This window comes from Muntiacus reevesi, chromosome 1 (assembly GCF_963930625.1).
Source record: "Muntiacus reevesi chromosome 1, mMunRee1.1, whole genome shotgun sequence".
Taxonomy (NCBI): Eukaryota; Metazoa; Chordata; class Mammalia; order Artiodactyla; family Cervidae; genus Muntiacus; species Muntiacus reevesi.
The window spans coordinates 234,980,700-235,003,775 of NC_089249.1; the positions used below are offsets into that span (position 1 = coordinate 234,980,700).

The window sequence follows — 23,076 nt, forward strand, 5'->3', positions numbered from 1 at the left end:
ATCCACCAACCATTTATATTATCATTTATTTAATGTTTTTCTTCTAATTAACTTAATTTTAATCTAAAACTTGATAGAAAACTTTATATCCCAACTGTAAATGGAAGAGTATATCATGTACTATGAATATAAGGTAATAGTAAATAGTAATAGTAGCTAATATTTACCAAGTCCTTGCTCCTTTCTGAACATTGAGCTAAGTGTCTTGACTTGTTAAAATCCTCACAACCCTGTGAAGTCAGCACTGTCATTTTACAGAGGAAGACACTGAGGTACTGACAGATTCACAAATTTGCCTGTAGTTACACAATTAGTAAGTAAAGGAGGCAGTTCAGCTTCAGACCCCAGGGTCCTCAGCACTGCTCTATGCTGCCATGCTAACAAAAACAAGAGTATTCTACTCACGTGGTAGATGGTGGGTGAATTAGTTTCCTACGGCCGCTATAACAAAGAACCACAAACTGGACGGCTTAGAACAATGTAAATTTATCCCTCACAGTTCTGGAGGCTGGATGTCCAAAATCAAGATGTTGGCTGGGCAGTGCTCCCTCTGAAACCTCTAGGAGAAGACATTCCCTTGCCTCTCCCAGCTGATGCTAAATCTGAAGCTCCAATACTTTGACCACCTGATGTGAAGAGCTGACTGATTGGAAAAGACCCGACTGATTGGAAAAGACCCTGATGCTGGGAAAGATTGAGGACAGGAGGAGAAGGGGGCAACAGAGGATGAGATGGTTGGATGGCATCACCAACTCGGTGGACATGCGTTTGAGCAAACTCCAGGCGATAGTGAAGGACAGGGAAGCCTGGCGTGCTGCAGTCCATGGGGTGGCAAAGAGCTGGACACAACTTAGCGACTGAACAAAACTCCTACCTTCAGGTACCCCCAGGCACTCCGTGGTTTGTGGTAGCACCCCTCCAGTCTCTGCTTCCATCTTCACACAGCTGTCTTCTCTCTGTGTGTTTCTACCTGTGTCTCGTCTCCTCTTCTTGTAAGGACAATAGCCATATTGGGTTAGGGCCCACCCTAGTGACTCATCTTAATTACATTTGCAAGACTATTTCCAAATGAGGGTACATTCACATATACCAGGAGTTAGGACTTAAACATATCTTTGGTAGAAAGGGGTTGGGGGAGGGGCACAATTCAACAGCTGCCCACCTAAGGCTTTGAGTCTGGGGCTAAAGATTTATAAGTTCTGGAGAGTTGTTCAAAGTCAGCAACAAGCTGAGGCTGTCTCCTTTATGCAGTCAGGACTGAAGGAGTCAGGACAAAGGAAGGACAGTGCTCTGGTATTACAGTGGTGTTTAGGGCCCCGTCCAGGTCCTATGTGATTCACTTCGCTGTACGCCTGAAACTAACACAGCATTGTAAATCAACCACTACTTTTAAATAAAAATTTAAAAGTAAGAAAATAAAACAAAAATTAAATTAACCATCTTCTGCCCCATCATCGATACTTTGGGAAAAGAGGCTTAGCATAAGAAAGCCATATAACAATTCTTCCAGCTTCCCAGACATCCCTTGTGAAAGAGGAAGATGGGGGCAGGGGGAATTCAACCTTCCAAACTCCAGGCAGGGTGTGGAGGGCACAAAGCTTACCTCTCTAACCTGCCTAACATGGCTGAGCTGGGACAGCAACTTCAGACAAGTAAGTGTCTTCATCAGGGGATATGTGTGAAGAAAGGACAACAGTAAACACAGTAGTGGGAAACCATTTTATTTTCGTACTACTTCAGTGAAAACTTAAGAACAATCTCTCCACCAAGAGGGATTTAAGAGGAGGGTGTGGGGAAGTGAGGAAGGAGGAGTTTTCTTGATCTATCAAATAAAAGCTTCTTTGGTTGAAGGGGCCATATAGATTTCATAGAGTTGGGAGGTCCTCACCTTGAGTTCCCGGGCCACCTGGCAGATGGAGCAAGGCCAGCAGCAGTACACCGCCAGCCAGTCCTCACACAGGGTGCCCTAGGGGAGAAACCGCGTGTGTTCTGGGGCCATCACACAGGCTCAGCTCCGCTACCTGGAGACCTCCACAGTATTACCTCACGGCCCATCCCATCCACTGCTCCCAAGATCCACCACCACCCTGAAGTCATTGCCCATGGACACAAATCCACCGGGGTTACAGGTGCCAAACACCTTGACTGCTAATCAATCCTTACAATTCAGAGACCGGCCCTCAGGGCTTCATACTTGAAAAACACTGTCTAACTGACAGAAAAGCCTCTGTCAACATCTCTTTTTTCTCTTAGAAATTAATATTTATAATTAAGTATTTTCTTTACTTATTTGGAGTAATAAGTATATATGATCCAAAATTCCCATAGTAAGAAGGGAGAGGAAGTAAAAAGTAAATCCCCCTGGTCATCCAGTTACCTGTCAGGAGACAACCATTGTGGGCAGTTCTTATATAGACTTCCAGATAAATTCTAAGTCTAGGCATACAGATACATACAGATATGTACACATTACATTTTAAATATATATATATATATATTCTTTTGCTAAATATATATCTTTGGGATCATTTCATAAGAATAGATAAAAAGATGCCTTTTTATCTGTCCACATCTGAGTCGGTATGACTTGTCTGTCCTCAGTCTCTCCTTGTACCTCAGTCTCAACCACGCTAGAAATTATCTGGTTCTTTGAAGTGTCCTCAGGGAATCCCCTAAGTGAATTCTGTGTATGCCAGAGAGTCTACATTTTAAGTGAGATTATCCCAAGTTTATCCTTCAAATTTCGTGCATGTCTACCTGTCATTGTTGGAAAGATTGAGGGCAGGAGGAGGAGATGACAGAGGATGCAATAGCTGGATGGCATCACCAATGCAATGGACATGAACTTGGGCACACTTTGGGAGATGGTGAGGATCAGGGAGGCCTGGCATGCTGCAGTCCATGGGGTCACAAAGAGTCGGACACACTGGGTGACTAAACAACAACTGTCTTCTCTTGATGTAATAAGAGAGAAACAGAAGTGGCTCATTGGCCAACAATCTAATTATAATAGGTCTCTCTTGGAAATACCCTCCAAAATGTGGCATTTTGGTTTAATATACATCCTAGTAACAAGTGAAATCAGAAATTTCTTCCCTTTCCTTTCCCAAAGCCTTCCACTATGTATGGTGTTTTTAATATCCTCACCCACACCTCATTTATAAAAATAATCACAGGCTTTAAAGGCATCCATCCAGGTTCTCATATACATATACATCCAAACACACTTACCCGTATTTTATGTCTCTCTCTGGTGCCAATTCTCAGTGCAAAGGTGGACCCAGGTAACAGTGGCCAACAAAAACACTCTCCATAATGCCTGGCGATGTCACACTCAAGACACATGGGACAAAAGAGACCACAGAAACCTGTCAATAATCACATAAAGGCAAGTCAAGGTTCTCAGAGGTGCCTGGAGCCACTTCACATCTCAAAGAGCATTTACAACCCTATGCCATCAATTTAATGCTGCTTCGTCTCCCTACAATCAGAGATTGAGGATGAATAACCAATTCTCAAAACTCAGTGTATGAAAATTGCCATAACTGAGCCACATCAAAATTGTCTTCTTTTGTTAAACACTGGCGAAGCTGAATCTGCTACAATTCTGTTAACATTCACTACAGTAATTGTTTTTACTGTCAAGAGAAAAGCATTAAATAATTTTTATAGTTGAAACATGTGTTGCTTCTATTATGTTCATCTATCTAATTTCAATATTTAAAATAGACACAGTATATAATACTTTTGAATAGCAGGCGTCTTTTTTATATATGTGATTGAAAGCTCTTTTATGATACACTGATTCTGCCTGCTATTCTTATCAGGACTTTATTTCTCAGGCCTGAAGGTTTCTCTAATGTTTACAGTTTCATGGAGTCACTGACACGTACCAGTTTTAATCTGTAAACTAGTAGAGGCTTGGTTCCTCAAACATGTACTGGAAACAGTTGATCATTTATTCATTCATTCATCTTTAACTTACTGATACCATTCCCTACACATCCTGCATGAACCATTAACACAGAGGTTCTGTTTTAAATACATTTTGGGGTCATGGACGCTTTTGAGTATATGGTGATAGCTATGAACTTTTAAGGGAAAAGAAAAATACATGCACACAGAAATGCAAAATTGTGCATTCAGTTTCACAGGGTTCAAGGATCCATTGAAAGCTATCATTGGACCGCAGGTTATAAACCCCTGGTAAATGATTAAGATGTTAACATCATTGCAAAATATGACAACATTGATGAATACAAGTAACCTGAACTGTGAAAGAGCAAAAAAACACTTAACCATAACCTTTAAAAATGTATTCAATAAATATGTAATTGAGGCATAATTTACATACAAGAAAATCTACAGATCATAAACATTGAGTTGGATGAGTTGTGACAATCACATTCACGAAAGTACCCAAATGTGCAGAACACTCACCCCAGAGAGCTCTCTTGTGCCCCTTCTTGGGTGATCCCAGTCCTCCCACCCCACTCCAGACATGATCACTATTCTGATTTCTATTACCATTGAGGGGTTTTACCTCTTTGAGAACTTCATATAAGTGGATCATGTTTAGTTTCATAACTGTCTATTGTTCAACCTCGTGTTCCTTGAGATTCATCTATGTTGTTATAGGCATCTATACTTTGTTCTTTTTATTGTTCAATAGTAATTCCAATGTATAAATGTGCTATAAATCATATATCCATTTTCTAACTGATAATTCCATTTTCAACCTGCCTGACTTCAGGCTATACTACAAAACTACAGTCATCAAGACAGTATGGTACTGGCACAAAGACAGAAATACAGATCAACGGAACAAAATAGAAAGCTCAGAAATAAATCCACGCACCTATGGACAGCTTATCTGTGATAAAAGAGGCAAGAATATACAATGGAGAAAAGACAACCTCTTTAATAAGTGGTGCTGGGAAAACTGGTCAACCACTTGTAAAAGAATGAAACTAGAACACTTTCTAACACCATACAGAAAAATAAATTCAAAATGGATTAAAGATCTAAACCTAAGACTAAAAACTATAAAACTCCTAGAGGAAAACATAGGCAAAACACTCTGACATAAATCATAGCAGGATCCTTTATGACCCACCTCCAAGAGCAATGGGAATAAAAGCAAAAATTAACAAATGGGACCTAATTAAACTTAAAAGCTTTTGCACAATGAAGGAAACTATAAGAAAGGTGAAAAGACAGCCTTAAGAATGGGAGAAAATAATAGCAAATGAAGCAATGGACAAAGAATTAATCTAAAAAATATACAAGCAACTCCTACAGCTCAATTCCAGAAAAATGAACAACCCAATCAAAAAATGGGCCAAAGAACTAAACAGACATTTCTCCAAAGAAGACATACAAAAAAAAAAAAAAAAAGACATACAGATGGCTACAAACACATGAAAAGATGATCAACATTACTCATTATCAGAGAAATGCAAATCAAAACCACAATGAGGTACCATCTCACTCCGGTCAGAATGGCTGCTATCCAAAAATCTACAAACAATAAATGCTGGAGAGGGTGTGGAGAAAAAGGAACCCTCTTACACTGTAGGTGGGAATGCAAACTAAAGCCACTATGGAGAACAGTGTGGAGATTCCTTAAAAAACTCTAAATAGAACTGCCATATGACCCAGCAATTCCACTGCTGGGCATACACACCAAGGAATACAGAATTGAAAGAGACACGTGTACCCCAGTGTTCATCACAGCACTGTTTATAATAGCCAAGACATGGAAGCAACCTAGATGTCCATCGGCAGACGAATGGGTAAGAAAGCTGTGGTACATATACACAATGGAATATTATTCGGCCATTAAAAAGAACACATTTGAATCAGTTCTAATGAGGTGGATGAAACTGGAGCCTATTATACAAAGTGAAGTAAGCCAGAAAGAAAAACACCAATACAGTATACTAACGCATATATATGGAATTTAGAAAGATGGTAATGATAACCCTATATGTGAGGCAGCAAAAGAGACATAGATGTATAGAACAGTCTTTTGAACTCTGGGAGAAGGCGAGGGTGGGGTGATCTGAGAGAATAGCATTAAAACATGTATATTATCACATGTGAAACAGATCGTCAGTCCAGGTTCGATGCATGAGACAGGATGCTCAGGGCTGGTGCACTGGGATGACCCAGAGGGATGGGATGGGGAGGAAGATGGGAGGGGGGTTCAGGATGGGGAACACATGTACACCCATGGCTGATTCATGTCAATGTATGGCAAAAACCACTATAATATTGTAAAGTAATTAGCCTCCAATTAAAATAAACAAATTTTTAAAAAAGAAGAAGAATACCCTGTCAAAGACCAGTCTCTGACTCCTCATCCCTCCCTCCCTCTTCAACAGTCAGGAGTACAGAGTCCCACTCCCCGTTTCAGTAACAAAGAAGCAGAAATCTAGGAATGCTGTTTTATCTTAGAACCTCCAGGGGATGTGCCTGAATTCTGGACTTCTTCCATTTCATGTAAGGGGTGAGGGAGCACATATGCACAAAGGGCAAGGCGCTGGGGTGGGAGGAGGACAAGGAGCAGCCTACCTTCCAGGAACAGAAGGTCTATTTCCTCTCTTTCATCAGGAATCTTGAGACAATCTCTAGATTATACATTGCAGTCATCACTTGGCCCAAAGGAAACACTAAAGTCAGCCTTGACTAAGTCTAGGATGTTTCATCCCACATTTAAAAAATCATTACTCCTAGCGAGATCAGCAGGCCCCACACAGCACTGACAACTGGTATCAACAGGTCAGATGATAGTAAGTGGCCCATGAACTTAATGTGAGTTCAGAGTGGTAATATGGTATGTAGCCCTGATTTAGAGAACTTTGAAATCATGGTACATAGAAGTCAACCAAAACTCATTTTATGCATGAATTACAAAATACAGTAGTGTGTATCTCTGCAAAGAAAAAATTAATCAAAGTTGCATAATTATAAAGCTGGCAAGCTAAATGAGTAATAAATTGTGTTTATACAATTGCCTGCGCCGTACCACTTTAACTGACAAAGAAATGCCCACCATCCTTCATAAGCCTTTTGTAAAGATGTTGTTTTGTGCACTGGAATTCTTGTACCTTATTTTTATGACTCATATGTCTTTTTAAATAACACATGCTGTTAATTTTATTTTTAAGCCTTCCCATTGTATAGCCACGTTATCTTAGTGTTCATTATGAGGCAGTAACAGATACTGAGGAAACACACCCAAAATTCAATTACCTTGGGACAGAAGCCAGATATAATAAAAAACAAAACACTATAAAAGCCAAAGTTTTATTACATAATAGCTGGTAATTATACAGATTTTACCATGTGCCAAGCCCTGCTAAAAGTACTTTGCATCTATTAACTCAATTCTTACAACAATCCTATAAAATTTACTCTTACTAGGCCCATTTTACAGATGAGCAATCTAAAGCCCAGAGGATTTAAGCTATTTGCCCAAGTTCATACATTTATTAGGAAGGCGCAGAGGCCACGTTTGAACTCAAATAAGTCTGACTCCAAAGTCTCAACAACTACACATAACACATATGCCATATGTTCTCACGTTTTATGTATTTATCTAGTAAACAACTGTGGAGTTGTGTGTTCCAAGACAGTGCCCTCACTACCACCACTTGGTATTTATTTCTGTAGGACAGGCTGAAATTATGCAGCTTCTTTAGGAAATGAAAGATCCTTGCTCAGGGCAGGATGATGGAATCCTTTGTCTGAAGGAGACTCTCAGGGGAAATTCTGCTACCTATATCACAGACCAAGGTTTAGTATCCAGAATATACAGAAAACCTACAAATCAATGTATAAAGGACTAAACAAAAGAAGAAAATGAACATAAGACACGAATAGGTAATTCACAAAACAAGAAACACAAATGGCCAATAACAAACATGAAAAGTTGTTCAACATCATTAGTAATCAGGGAATTGCATATTGACAATCAGAAACCATTTATTACCAATAAGAGTGCTGAATTTTTCTTAATTTTTTAATATCAAATATTGTGGGACATCATAGAGAAAATAGGTACTCCCCAGACATATGGGAGTGGAAATTGGCACAGTCGCTTTCAAAAGCAACTTGGCTGAATCAAGTAAAATTTTTAAATACTCTGGGATCCAATAATTCCACAAATAAGAGTAATGCTTACACATGCACACAAAGAGGCAGGTACAAGGATATCCAGTGCTGCATTATTTGTGACTTAAAATTTAAAACAAGTGTACATTGATAGACAAAAGCGTAAATAAACCATGATGGTGTAAATCATACTAGGGAATGATTAAGAATGCAGTAAAAGATAAATTAAGTAACAACAGGGATAAATCTGTAAGATATATTTTGAGTTAAAAAAAATCAAGCTGCATAACAATATTATAGCATAATACCATTTATGCTTTGTTTAAAGAGCTACAAAGCAGTAGTATATATTACTAATAGATATATATGTAAATGAAAAAGAGTGACATGGTTCTGTTTTCTGTAATGTTCCATTTTTAAATAAAATAAGCATATTCATGTGTTATTTGTATATGCAAGTATATGTGTGTATAGATATACAAACGCACACACATATATATTCCAATGCTGCTGCTGCTAAGTCGCTTCAGTTGTATCTGACTCTGTGTGACCCCATAGATGGCAGCCCACCAGGCTCCACCGTCCCTGGGATTCTCCAGGCAAGAACACTGGAGTGGGTTGCCATTGCCTTCTCCTATACATTCCAATGAAGTGAAGTGAAGTGAAGTCGCTCAGTCATGTCCGACTCTTTGCGACCCCATGGACTGTTTAGCCTACCACACTCCTCCGTCCATGGGATTTTCTAGGCAAGAGTACTGGAGCGGGTTGCCACATACATATAAATATAGATATGTATATCTTTTTCCTTTGTAAAAGAAACTCAGGGTCAAGAAAGATCCAAGCCATAAATTCAACCTCTTCCTCTTACACTCAAAGGCCTGGTGGTTATGTCAGCTTCCACAGCCTAAATATTCCTGGCCTGTTCTCTGGCATGAACTCCACCCTCAAGCATGGAATGTGGCTCACTATTCATCCCTCTAACTCACAGGGGGAGTCAAGATAAAAAGGAACCCCACAGAACCATGTGGAGCCCCAGGGGGCAGAAGCAGGAAAGGTAGGTGGAAACTGCAGTGAGGCACATTTCAGATCAGTTATCACAAAAAGGCAGAATCACCTAACAAAAAAAGACTCTTAAAAAAGGAGTAGAGCGCGCTCATACATTGAGGTGGGTGGGAGTGTAAATTAGTGCAACTTCTAAATGGAGAGCTGTTTGGCAACTTCGGTAGAGATGTAAAATGGGACGTGCTATCTGACCAGCAGGTCAGCAATTACTATCTCCTCAGCAATTACCCACAGATCAACGGACACACGTACCAAATGGCACCTACACGAGTACGCTCACAGGGCGCTGGTTTGAACAGCAAAACATCTGGAAACCACAAAAAGGTCTGCTTATAAGAATTTGTGGATACATGAATTATGGTACATTCATACAATGGAATCTATGCAGTCATTTAAAATATTAGCTCCAAAAGAGCTGATAGGGTCTGATCACCTATATTGTTAAATTAAAACAAAATAAAGATGCAGAATTGTGCTTATAATTCCATTATTTGCATCAATTATATATACCACATATACAGAAAAAATCTGGAAGGATAGATACTGAAATATTAACAAATGTTTATCTCCGATGGCTGGAATTATAGGGTACGGCTTTCTTCTTTTATAACCTTTTATATTTTTCTTTATTCCCATGATTATATGATACTTTTCTAATAAAAAATTAATCTATCTTCATTAAAATGGCTTATATATTTACAGACTACACTGGGGCTCAGGCAAGAGTGATGGGCTCTGGGAGAACTGGGCAGCACGGGAGAACAAGGGTGGACTTCCTGTTCTTCATACACTAAAGGGACAGGTACTTTTGAATTTTGTACCATGTGCCTGGTAATCTATTCAAAATCATTTAAGCACTGAACTGGCTCCAAGGGAGAGGAGCCCTCCTCCCCAGAAACGTTCAGAAAGCCAAGGCTGTCAGGTCCTTGCCACGCCTCCTGTAGGGAGAACTTAGACAAGCTGCTGAGGGCCCAGAACAGGTGACCTCAATATCCCTCCTGACTGTTTGTATGATTGTTTCAGTGAAGTGCAGGAAAGAAGGAAGCAAGTGAGAACACAGGTTAAAATTCATTCATTGATGTTTCTGTCGTTCAGGAAATATTCATAAGCGCCTCCTGTTAGCCAGATCTCTGCTGGGCAAGACCAGTGAGCATACAGTTCAGGGATGTGACTCCCAGTCTGGGGCCTTTTCATGTCTCTTCCTCTTCCAGAAAACCAAAGAGAAATTCCTGGCCTGCATCCCCCTCCCCACCTTGGGCATCTGATGATTCCTCGTCCACACAAACCTCTTTGCTGCCTGACACTTGCGGTGCCTCCACAGGGAAGGTGGTTTTAGTGGCTGGCTGTCTCCCATCTTTCAGAAATCAGCTTAAGTAGTTTCCCATAGATGCCATACTTTACTTACCCCCTATAATTTCCTTTCAGAACACCCTGTTTATTTCCTCCATGGCATTTAGCACCACTGCAATTATTTTGTCTATTTGCTTATTGCCTATCTCTTCTCAGAAACCATCTCTGTCTTATTCACTATTATGTCTGCAACATCTATCACATGACTATACATAGGTAAATACCGGCTGAATTATAAACCCAGGTTGATTACACCTTCCACATCAACCTCCTCTGAGACATCACAAACATCCCCAGCTGGAACGGCCAGCCTTTCACCCATGAAGCCATTTCGCAGCCACTTATTTCATCTTGGCTTCATCTTCTCATCTGAGCTTTCAGAAGCCGCATCTTCAAAGGACATAGAAGCACCTATTTCTAATCCCTGTGCAGTGTGAATTCAGATGAAAGAACTGAGGTGGGAAGAGGGAGGCAGTTTAAAAAATAGAATCGCAATTAAATGAAGAATCAAAATGTCAAAAATAAATGGAAATCATCACTGCTCATAATGTACCCTTTGCTTAATGGATGACAAATTGTAGCAGTCATTCTCAACATTTAATCCAAAAAGCGGTTCCCAGGATGGGAACCTGATGTGAAACAAAGTCATGGAAAGAAGATCTCCCTTTTGTTTCCAAGTTTGCCACAACTACTGTCACAGTGATTTGCTTGAAATAAAACTTCGTGGTTGAAGTAGACCTTTTAAACAAAGAAGGAAAAAAATCCACCACTCATGGCACTAGTGCTCCAGCTGCGTCCTGGGAACTGTGGAGCAGACAACCTGTGTATAAGGTCATACTGCCTTTAAAGTTTCTGGTGAGACAATGAGCTTGGAGACTCTATGAGCAGTCACGAAGCAGAGGCCCATCCAGGGAAGATCAGTTAGGACACAGAACATTCGCCATCACCTGGTACTATAATATCCATGGCCTCTCCTGTGCAGATCACATCCAACTGTCCTTCCTTCCTCCCTGGCCCCTAGAATGGGCTCCAAATGGACAAGCAGGGACCCAGAAGACCCAGTGTGCAGGGTTTAAGGCGGAGGGGGTGGGGAACCGTCCTTTCTTTGATCAACTTTTTTTAAGTACTCTTGGAATTAGGCAGCAGCTAGTCTAAGTCTCCTGGTTCTACTCTTTGCTCTCAACATGTTGGAAGATAAAAATTTATAATAACAATATTAATACCTGAGATTACTAAGGTCATCACTGTGTATTACTGCAGTGGGGAGGGGGGTGTTCATGGTAACACACCCCAGTAGTGAATTTAGGAAAATACCCCTTCACTACTGCCAGCCGTAGTGGGAGAACTGTCACTCAAAATGCCCTGGGCTGGTCAAGCAGCAGGCATGACTTAGGCTAGGCAAAACGGGCTTCATTGCTGACAGAGTAATTCCCACACAGGAAAGCATAACGATTAAAATGTTTGGAGTTGACCAGTTTGTCAACTATCTCCTGATAATGCATCTTGTCCCTTGTAAGCGCAGGTTTTTGTTTATTTCCTGATTTTGTGAACTGCTACCCATAGCCGCCTAATGAAATTCAGTGTTTGTTTTGGTATTAATTCCCTAGGGCTGCCATAACAAAATACCACAGACTGGACATCTCAAAACAATAGAAAGTATTCTCTCACTGGAGAATTCTGGAGGCTAGAAGTCTGAAGTCAATGTGTTGGCAGAGCTGGTCCTCTGGAAGCTCTAGGGGAAAGTCTTTTCCATTCTTGTCTCCAAATTTTGGTGGTTGCTGGCAATCCTTGACAGTCTCTGGCTTATAGATGCATTATTTAATCTGTGCCTGTCTTCACATGGCAATCTTTGCTGTGTGTCTGTCCAAATTTCCTTAAGAATACCAGTCATTGGATTAGAGCCCACCCTAATCTAGCATAACCTCTTATTAACTTGACAACAATGCAAGACTGTTTCTAAATAAGGCCACATGCAGAGCCTATAGGTGGACAGGAATTTTGAGGGGACAGTGTTTAACCCAATATAGTAGGCAACCAAAAAAGACTCTGATCCAGTTATGTTCCAGACCAATGTTCTTGAGTGGGTTCTATGCATTATCTGCTTTAACCTTGACGATCTTTAAGGTGGGCACCTTTATTTACCCTCATTTTAGAGGTGGAAAAATGAAAACTCTGAGAATTTGTTCAAGGTCAAATTGCCAGTAAGAGGCAGAGTTAAGATTAAGTTAAGAGTTAAGATTTAAGTTAAGAGTTAAGATTAAAGCGAGGACTATACCCAACACAAATATGTTCTCCTAGCCACTACATTATATATCAAGTTTTGCTCTACTTGGAAATGCATTGATACCCCAACTCCCAATCACCAGCTACAAGCTATGAAAGGAAAATCGTCCAGTTCCCAAATTGGGGTAAGGCCTCTGTATCTCCCTATGGTTATTCTGCCTTCTCTGTACTACAATACTGAGCAACAACCAAGGTCAGAGAGTGTGGACAAGAACCAGGAACAATCCTGAGAGAATCAGAAAAGAGTTGCCATAATTGTCTGGACAGGAGTTCACCTGGGTAGCGGTGGCAGGAAGAAATCTGCTGGGCTCTGGGTCAGATGGTCAAAGTGACAGCGACAGAAGTTATGGTTTAGCGCTGGGAGGTCTCTTGTCTGTGAGGTCCAGGCAAACAGTGAAGGCTCAGGCTTGGATGATCAGAACACCAAAAATGGTTTAGAGCTTTAGACTCAGCAAGACCCAGCTGAATAAGCCTTGGATTGGATAATGGCTCAGAGGTCTCTGGTTGATCCATCCTGTGAGGCTTTAGGACAAATTCAGATCTTGCCAGAGCCTCTACAGGATGGGAAGCCATATTCTTTGAAAATATTAAAGTCTATTGAATTTAAGAGACTGGCCCTCATCCATCAGAAAGGAAACCACGCCACGCCCCCCCACCCCCGCCCCGGCAAAAAGAAGATTCTGTGATCAAGTTACTCCTTAGGGCAAGAGCATCAGGTCCTGGAAAAGGATACTGACAGGTGGTACCAGAGACCAGTCAGAATGTCCTAAGGTAAAAATAGAATCCATGTGCTTTGAACTTTAACCCAGGAGAAAATCATGCAGTAGAGGACAGTATTGTTGGTACTTCTTCACAGCTAAACCAGCATCTGAAAAGATTTCAGTCAACAAAGGGAGCTTCTTTTTATGATTGGTCTTACTGTTATAAGAGTAATACACTTTCCTAACAGAAATACTAGAAATAAGCGAAAAGAAAAATTATTCATTAGCATACCATCTGGAGACAACTGCTGTAAGTATTTGTATTTGTATCCTTCCAGATATTTCTCTAAATGTCCTCCCCCAAATAATATCTAATGTGTGTGGTTTTACAATCTGATTCTTTAACTTAAAAATGTATCCCAAAATTTTTCCATCTCAGTAAGTATCATTCTATGATACTTATGACTTTTCATGGCTGTATAATAATTCATGGTATGGAAGCCCCCATTGAATCCTTAGTTTGTTCTAGATTGTTGCTACAATAACCAGTGCTGCCAATTTTAATGATGCTGCTAAAACTTTGCATGTGATTTGTTTCCTTAGACTAAATGGCTAAAAATGTAATTACTAGGTCTAAGACTATATCACACTTGAGGTCATTTTTACAGGTATTACGAGCCATTCACCAAGAAACCTATAATAATTTATGTTCCATCAGCTGCAGACAAGGGAGCCCATTTTGTGCATCTTGGTTTACAGTGGATTTTGTCATTTAAAAAAAAATTTAAGTCACCACTTACTCTTTCAAAACATCCACATAACTGAAAACAAAATTTTTCCTGCCAAGGAGTATATTGGAGTCACTAGAATATTAGTTCAACTAGTCTGAAACCATTTAATTTCTGTCCTTGCACCTGACATAGTTTTTCTACCCACTGGTGTCTCAGGAAAGAAAATAGTAAAGAACTTAAAGGAAGAGAAAAAACATACAGATCCTCTTATCTCTGCAGACACTGAAGAGGCCGGTGCTCCAGTCCCCACCAGTCCGGACAATGGCTGTGACTGCCGTCCTGCCGCTGGCTCCCCGGACAGGCTGCCTCACCACAGCCTGGGCTGGTGCATGGCTCCTAGAGAGTCAAGGATGGTGATTAACTTGGAAACAAAGAAGATGATTCAGAAAGATAATCCTCAAGCCAGGACAGAGTGATAGAGAGACAAAGACCCAATGATGCCCAGTGGCTCTTGTTCCAGAGCCCAAGCTGACCTTACCACCTCCCTCCCTCCTCCTCCATCACACCACCTCGTCCGAGTTTTTCCCCCAAAGATACTCAAGCTAGTTTTAGAAAAGGCAGAGGAACCAGAGATGAAATTGCCAACATCCGCTGGATCAACATAAAAGCAAAAGAGTTCCAGAAAAACATCTATTTCTGCTTTATTGGCTATGCCAAAGCCTTTGACTGTGTGGATCACAATAAACTGTGGAAAATTCTGAAAGAGATGGGAATACCAGACCACCTGGCCTGCCTCTTGAGAAACCTATATGCAGGTCAGGAATGAACAGTTAGAACTGGACATGGAACAACAGACTGGTTCCAAATAGGAAAAGGAGTATGTCAAGGCTGTATATTGTCACCCTGCTTATTTAACTTATCTACAGAGTACATCATGAGAAACACTGGGCTGGAAGAAGCACAGGCTGGAATCAAGATTGCTGGGAGAAATATCAATAACCTCAGATATGCAGATGACACCACCCTTATGGCAGAAAGTTAAGAGGAACTAAAAAGCCTCTTGATGAAAGTGAAAGAGGAGAGTGGAAAAGTTGGCTTAAAACTCAACATTCAGAAAACTAAGATCATGGCATCTGGTTCCATCACTTCATGGCAAATAGATGGGGAAACAGTAGAAACAGTGTCAGACTTTACTTTGGGGGGCTCCAAAATCACTGCAGACGGTGACTGTGGCCATGAAATTAAAAGACACTTACTCCTTGGAAGGAAACTTATGACCAACCTAGGCTGCATATTAAAAAGCAGAGACATTACTTTGCCAACAAAGGTCCATCTAGTCAAGGTTATGGTTTTTCCAGTGGTCATGTATGGATGTGAGAGTTGGACTGTGAAGAAAGCTGAAGGCCAAAAAATTGATGCTTTTGAACTGTGGTGTTGGAGAAGACTCTTAAGAGTCCCTTGGACTGCAAGGAGATCCAACCAGTCCATCCTAAAGGAGATCGGTCCTGGGTGTTCATTGGAAGCACTGATGCTGAAGCTGAAACTCCAATACTTTGGCCACCTGATGCGAAGAGTTGACTTGTTGGAAAAGACCCTCATGCTGGGAGGGATTAGGAGCAGGAGGAGAAGGGGACAACAGAGGATGAGATGGCTGGATGGCATCACCAACTCGATGGACATGAGTTTGGGTAGACTCCGGGAGTTGGTGATGGACAGGGAGGCCTGGCGTGCTCAGATTCATGGGGTCGCAAAGAGTAGGACATGACTGAACGACTGAACTGAACTAAATTAATGGCATTACTCTCCCAAGTCCCGTTACTCAAATTCAATATTCAGTCTACTACCTCACCGCTTCTCCTTGTTTCATAATAGTTAGATTCACAGATTTGGAACCAAGGGGCCTCACTTCAAACCTCAGTGTGCCCTTTTCTGGAAGCTTGACCTTGGTTAAGCTGCTTAACCTCTCTGCTTTCTGTTTGCTCAAATTTAAAAAGAAAAACTACCATATACAGTTATTACATCAACTGACGGACACATAATTCATTTACTGTGCCCAGAGCATGTGTAACAAAGTGACCATGAGTAAGGCTATACTGCAAGGATTTTGAACCTTTATTAAAAAGACAAATAAAGAATTAGACTAAGCGTACATACATCTAAATCTGGATGCTATTGAAGTTGAACAGATGGTATCATTTAAGTGAATAACCTGGACTTCAGAATATATCTCGATACCAAAGCACTGTATGTATGATTGTCCTAGTGCAGCCACAAAGTACTGATTTGATTTTCCCTGAAGGGCACAGCTATTCTGCTCAATCATTCTGAAATAAAAAACCAGGCCCAGGGGGCAGGCTTCAACAGCAAGGTGAGAAAAAATTTCCGTCTCTTTCTTGGACTGAAAGTTAGTTTTGCCTGAACTCTTACCATAGGGATATATCTGGAATGAGTACTAGAGTGAAGGATAAGCTGCTGTCTGGCCTTGGAAGGGGCGGGTCAAGAGTAGGGTAGAGCGGCTGAAAATGCATCTGAGCCTGTACATAACAGGACTTACTCCGTTTTGCTCTGCTCTTTTAGCAAGCTTCATTATGAGTTTGCACTTGGTCTCTGATGTGTTATGAAGACATAAAGAGCCTGCCTCATACTTGAGAGAAAATAAAGAGACAGCAGAATTTCTTCCTGTAATGGCTGTTGTTACAGGGCATGCATGCTCAGTCACTAACTCATGGCTGACTCTTTGTGACCCCACAGACTATAACCTGCCAGGCTCCTCTGTTCATGGGGTTTCCCAGGCAAGAATACTGGAGTGGGCTGCCATTTCCCATTCTGGAACACAAAGACTAGAGGCCAGGAGAGAATGCTCCTGAACATCCTTAAGGCAACACTCTGGGGGCATTTTGGAAACAGCTGGGGAGTCCTTTGAGAACCTCTCATTTGGAACATTAAAGTCAATGGGATTTCATGTTATCATAATATAGGGAACATTGTTCTTGTTATGAAGATCCACATCTCCTTTTTCATTTCACCAATACTGCCCAAGTCCACACCTTCTCAAACCTGACAGCACATTAGCTTGTTAAAAAAAAAATTCCCAAGCCCTATTATCCCCAAGCCCCAAGACCACTACACAGGACTCCAGGGATAAGGCATAGAAATCGGTATTCAAAGTTTCCAGGCAATTCCCATGTAGTCATCCTGATAACAGCTTGAAACCTGAAACAGGGGGACTTGGGAGACTGATGATCACGCAATGACTTCTGAGTCTCCTACCAGTTAGATGATGATGTCAATGTAACAGAGATGGCAAGAACAACAAACTATGAGGTAGGGTGGAAGGGACAAGAGTGCTTGGAACACAGCCAGGACATAGTACCAGTGAGACAACAACAGCTGGGAATGCTACACCAGAGCTTGGAAGAGCGAAGAAAGTTAGGAGTGACCTACCTAGGAGTGTGAAGCAGAGCTAAGAGACATCCCCACCCTTTCGTCCATTTGACATTACAGACAAAGCATTTGGCCTAGCAAGCTTTACAAGAGCCTACAGAAGTATTTGAGACCTGGAAAAAATATATTGGCTACAAAATATAAAAACTGCAAAATATAAATTAGTTAATGCTCAATTAAACATAAAAATCTAGTATCGTATCTATCTCATTAAGGTCAAATTTGGAATTCAGATGTAGATTTCATTACATTTGAAAACAATTGATGATTTTCTAATTTTGTAAAAAAAAAAAAAAATTCCAATGACTGACTGCTAAGCAGTAGCAGCCAATCATAAATTACTCAGAGTCCAATAATTTCAAAAGCAGAATTATAAAAATTCTTTCACTTACTATGCAGCAAAATAATAACAACAACAACATTTGGTATGGGTGCATTTTAATATATTCATTATGATGTGGGTTAGAGCCTATTGTTATAGACTGAATAATATCCCCCCCAATTCATATGTTGAAGACCTATCTAGCCTCCAATGTGGCCACATTTTGAGACAGGGCTTTGAGGAGACAATTAAGGTTGTATGAGGAATAGAGGTGGGATCCTGGTTCATTAGGACTATTGGCTCATAAGAGAGGAAAGGCCATGTAAAAACACAATGAGAAGGCTGCAAACCAGGACACAACCATGCTGGCACCCTGATTTTAGACATCCAGCCTCCAGAACTGTGAAAAGTATCTGTTCTGTGAGCTACCCAGTCTGTGGCATTTTGTTATGAAAGTCTAAGCAGACTAAGGCCCTATGAAGATTTCAGACTGGTCCTAGAAAAACTTCCTCTATATATATCTTATCTCCTCTGCTTCCATGTGAACTCCCTGAGGTCAGGGGGCACCTGGGCTTTCTCCCTGTGTCCTCAGGCTCTAGCACACTCCTTGAAACCTAGTGGGTACACAACATTTGTTGAATTGCATAAAACTGAATTCACGTATCTCTTCTGCTATATATTGTTATTATTGTTCAGTTGCTCAGTCGTGTCCAACTCTTTGCAACCCCATGGACTACAGCACACCAGGTTTCCCTGTCCTTCACTATCTCCCAGAGTTTGCTTAAATTTCATGTCCATTGAGTCGGCAATGCTATTTAACCATCTCATCCTGTCATCCCCTTCTCCTTCTGCCTTCAGTCTTTCTCAGGGTCAGGGTCTTTTCCAATGAGTTGGCTTTTCACATCAGGTGGCCAAAGTATTGGAGCTTCAGCTTCAGCATCAGTCCTTCCCATGAATATTCAGGGTTTAGGATTGACTGGTTTAATCTCCTTGCAATCCAAGGGACTCTCAAGAGTCTTCTCCAACATCATAGTTCAAAAACATCAGTTCTTCAGCCTTCAGCCTTCTTTATGGTCCAACTCTCGCATCTGTACATGACTACTGGAAAAACCATAGCTTTGACTAGACAGACCTTTGTTGGCAAACTAATGTCTCTGCTTTTTAACATGCTGTCTAGGTTTGTCATAACTTTCCTTCCAAAGGAGTAAGTGTCTTTTAATTTCATGGCTGCAATCATTGTCCACAGTGATTTTGGAGCTGAAGAAAAGAAAATCCATCACTGCTTCTACTTTTTCCCCTTCTATTTACCATAAAGTGATGGGACTGGATGCCATGATCTTAGTTTTTTGAATGTTGAGTTATAAACCAGCCTTTTCACTCTTCTCTTTCACCTTCAACAAGTTCTATCTGTTATATCAGTCCTCCTCAAATATAGCTATAAATTATGTGACCATAACTGTGTTTCATCCTCTAGTAAAGGCACAACTCTCAGGTGTGAACTGATTACATAAAAACATCAAGTTTTTATTGAGAGTAACCTAAAAGCTTCTTACATGCCTCCACACAACCCAGTGCATTTACCTCTTAACGTGATCCCTACAAGTTGGGACTTCCATTATTACACTAAGAGTTTCCAATGATTTTAGTAAAGGAATTTCTTAGAGCTGAGCCCCTAGATTAGATTTTCCCCAGAAATGTACTTATAGCTTGGAGCCCTAGAAGAGAATTTTCTGCTTCTACCTCAGCATTATATGTGTAACACCTCATTATGGCAAGGAAGCCTCTTCTCTATTCCAAATCAAATAACTGAGATAGCTTTTCCTTGGTGGGGGAAAAAAAAGTTGGTTTTTGTGTGTATGTGTTTGCTTAATTTTGAACTCAAAAACTGTATTATTTTCTTTCCTTGGATATTCTGAATCTTTGGCCATTTTTATGTTTGAATTGAAATGCATTAGCTAAAACATTTCAGTTCAATATAATAGCTCATGTGTCAAAATTAAAATAGGAAGCATAGCTACCCTTAACTGAGCATCTGCTATGTGCCAGTTACTTCATAGTTCCTTTAAAAATTGAATAGTTATTCAGGGGCTGCTACAGATATCAAACTAAAGTAGCTATTGTAGCTTCCTGCACAGATTTTGGACACGACTAAAGTGAAAAAGTTGGCTTAAGATTCAACATTCAGAAAACTAAGATCATGGCATCTAGTCCCATTACTTCAAGGCAAATAGATGGGGAAACAGTGGAAACAGTGACAGACTTTATTTTGGGGGGCTCCAAAATCACTAAAGACGGTGACTGCAGCCATGAAATTAAAAGATGCTTACTCCTTGGAAAAAAAGTTATGACCAACCTAGACAGCATACTAAAAAACAGAGACATTACTTTGCCAACAAAGGTCCGACTAGCCAAAGCTATGGTTTTTCCAGTAGTCATGTATGGATGTGAGAGTTGGACTATAAAAAAAGCTGAGCACCAAAGAATTGATGCCTTTGAACTGTGGTGTTGGAGAAGACTCTTGAGAGTCCCTTGGACTGCAAGGAGATCCAACCAGCCCATCCTAAAGGAAATCAGTCCTGAATATTCATTGGAAGCACTGATGCTGAAGCTGAAACTCCAATACTTTGGTCACCTGATGCAAAAAAACTGACTCATTTGAAAAGACCCTGATGCTGGGAAAGACTGATGACGGGAGGAGAAGGGGACGACAGAGGATGAGATGGTTGGATGGCATCACCGATCACCGACTCAATGGACATGAGTTTGAGTAAACTTCGGGAGTTGGTGATGGAGAGGGAGGCCTAGCATGCTGCAGTCCATGGGGTCACAAAGAGTCAGACATAACTGAGCAACTGAACTGAATTGAACTACACAGATTTTGGGTTTCCCCAGTGGCTAAATGGGGGCTTCCTAGGTGGCACTAGCGGTAAAGAACACAAGAGACACAAGAGACAAGGGTTAGATCCCTGGGTAGGGAAGATTCCCTGGAGGAGGATATGGCAACCCACTCCAGTATTCTTGCCTGGAGAGTCCCATGGACAGAGGAGCCTAATGGGCGATGGTCTATAGAGTCGCCAAGAGTTGGACGCGACTGAGCGCACACACACACACAATGGCTCAGCAGGTAAAGAACCCGCCAGCTAATGCAAAAGTCACAGGAGACATGGGTTCAGATCCTGGGTCAGGGAGATCCTCTGGAGGAGGGCACGGCAATCCCCTCCAATATTCTTGCCTGAAGAATCCCATGGACTGAGGAGCCTGGAGGGCCACAGTCCAAAGTTTTGCAAAGAATTGGTCATGACTTAGCACACATGCACGCACAGCTTGTAACTCTGTATATTACTCTATATTCTATAGGTAGAATCTTATACTACCATTAAGAGGAATAAGTTTGGAAGCAAAGGGTAAAGCTGATGATCACAGAGCTTCTCAATCTGAGCAGCTAACCATTTGCCATCAAATCCAGCAACTTCTTCAACTAGTGCAAAGGGGACAGAGCTTAGTTTTAGACACAATAAAGTCAAATGTGGTTCAGCTGCATTCTAGTTGTTTGACCTTGGAAAACACGAACTGCCCCAGCCCTTAGCTCTGATCTCCTCTTGCATAAAACTGGATTTAAAATACCCTACTTACATAGTTGCGCTGAGGATTAAACACCAGGTACTTGGCATATAGTAGATAGCAGTTACTGTTATTATTTAAATTAAGGATCTTGCACGTATATACTGTTTTCTGAGAAACTAGTAACAGAGGAAGTGGCCCTGGGGCAGTTTCTCAGTGGTCGCATGTCTTACCCAAATACCTCAAAATTCAATCAGGGGGACTAATCATTCCAGTTTGCCCTGGCCTAAGGGTTTTCCCAGGATGGACAGTCCCAGGCAGACCAAGAGGGTTGGTCACCAAAAGGGAAAGAAGCAGAGAGGGGCTTCAACTGGTGAAAGGCAGGAGGCTGACTCCAGTCATTCTCGTTATCAGCTGCCAATAAGTGAGTGAAGAGAGCTGGATGACAAACACAGCCTCTCCCCATTTCACCCTCACTCTAACCTTCACCTCTTCGGGCAGCTAAACACACTCCCCACTGCATGTCCCCACACATCTGGTGCTTTGACTGGGGGCAGGAGGGGGTGGTGGTGGTGGTCATGTCACCATCTTCTTTATTGAGACTTGCAGCACTAAGAATTTATTCTGCCTTCCACTGAAGCCTCCTTGATTATTTCAAACTCTTAACTGAAGTCAAGACTCTTGAGTTTTGATTTCAAAAGGGTGGAAATTACTGGCAGCCACCAGAAATAAAGTTTCACTTGATCAGGGCTCATCATTTTAAGAATATACAGACACCCTTTCATCCAAGTCAGCTCTTCTCTTTTCACCAGCCAAGCAAGGCCAGGAAGAAATAGTCAGTTGCCCCCCCTTTCAAGTACACATGGGAAATGATAGAGGCTACTTTCTTCCTGAGCCCAGTTTTCTTTTTCCTGGCTCCTTATAAGAAGACATTGATTTGATATTCCAACCAAGTAGTGAAAGCTGGGGGTAAAATCACCCTACTTCCTACCTCAAGTTGGAGATAAAACATTGTTCATCTTCAGATGATACAAGTGAAAGCAACAGAGGTGCATGTGTGTTGAGAAAGGAAACATCCTCAGGAAACTTAGAGAAGTAATTTCCAAACCAATCCATAGTTAATAGGTATTTTCTTGTCACTTGGGATATCCTTTTTCCCTTCAACAATAAGCTGACTGATTCTAAACTTAGGTTCAATCCAAAATGAAACACCTAAAGAATGTTGCCTTGATATTCTGGAACCTGAGGTCATAGCAGTGTAACTGACAGGTATCTTATTTCTTTAAAGACAGGTACACACCTAACTGTGGGCAAGGCCATCTTACTAACATGAAAGGAGATACTGCTGAAGATATAGTGTAAGTTAAATAAAAAGAAAACTTCTCTTTGGTGGAAAAATCCCTTGAAGAGATAACTCTAGCTAAGCATCACGTGACCTTTCCTTAGGGGACTCAGAGGTTACAGATTTCAGCCATGCCTTGTAGCTGAGAAGCGATAGGGAGGG

The 23,076-nt window shown here is 41.1% G+C and overlaps 1 protein-coding gene across 1 annotated transcript; it reads right to left on the reverse strand.

The window, feature by feature from the left end:
* Positions 1-1,825: 1,825 nt before the first annotated feature.
* On the reverse strand, positions 1,826-22,809 carry PLAC8L1 (PLAC8 like 1). Its single transcript, XM_065918833.1, has 4 exons — positions 22,564-22,809; positions 14,505-14,641; positions 3,232-3,368; positions 1,826-1,966 (listed from the first exon to the last, which is right to left on the reverse strand). Exons 1-4 carry the CDS (start codon positions 22,686-22,688, stop codon positions 1,826-1,828), a joined length of 540 nt encoding a protein of 179 aa, XP_065774905.1. The 5' UTR covers positions 22,689-22,809.
* Between the last annotated feature and the right edge of the window lie 267 nt (positions 22,810-23,076).

Coding starts and splice junctions, on each gene's coding strand:
- PLAC8L1 (XM_065918833.1), bottom strand. CDS start 22,688: ATGGATTGGTTTGGAAATTACTTCTCTAAGTTTCCTGAGGATGTTTCC. Junction 14,642..22,563: donor TGTTTTATCTCCAACTTGAG/GTAGGAAGTAGG, acceptor TTGACTCTCTAG/GAGCCATGCACCAGCCCAGG. Junction 1,967..3,231: donor GAGAGAGACATAAAATACGG/GTAAGTGTGTTT, acceptor TTTCTCCCCTAG/GGCACCCTGTGTGAGGACTG.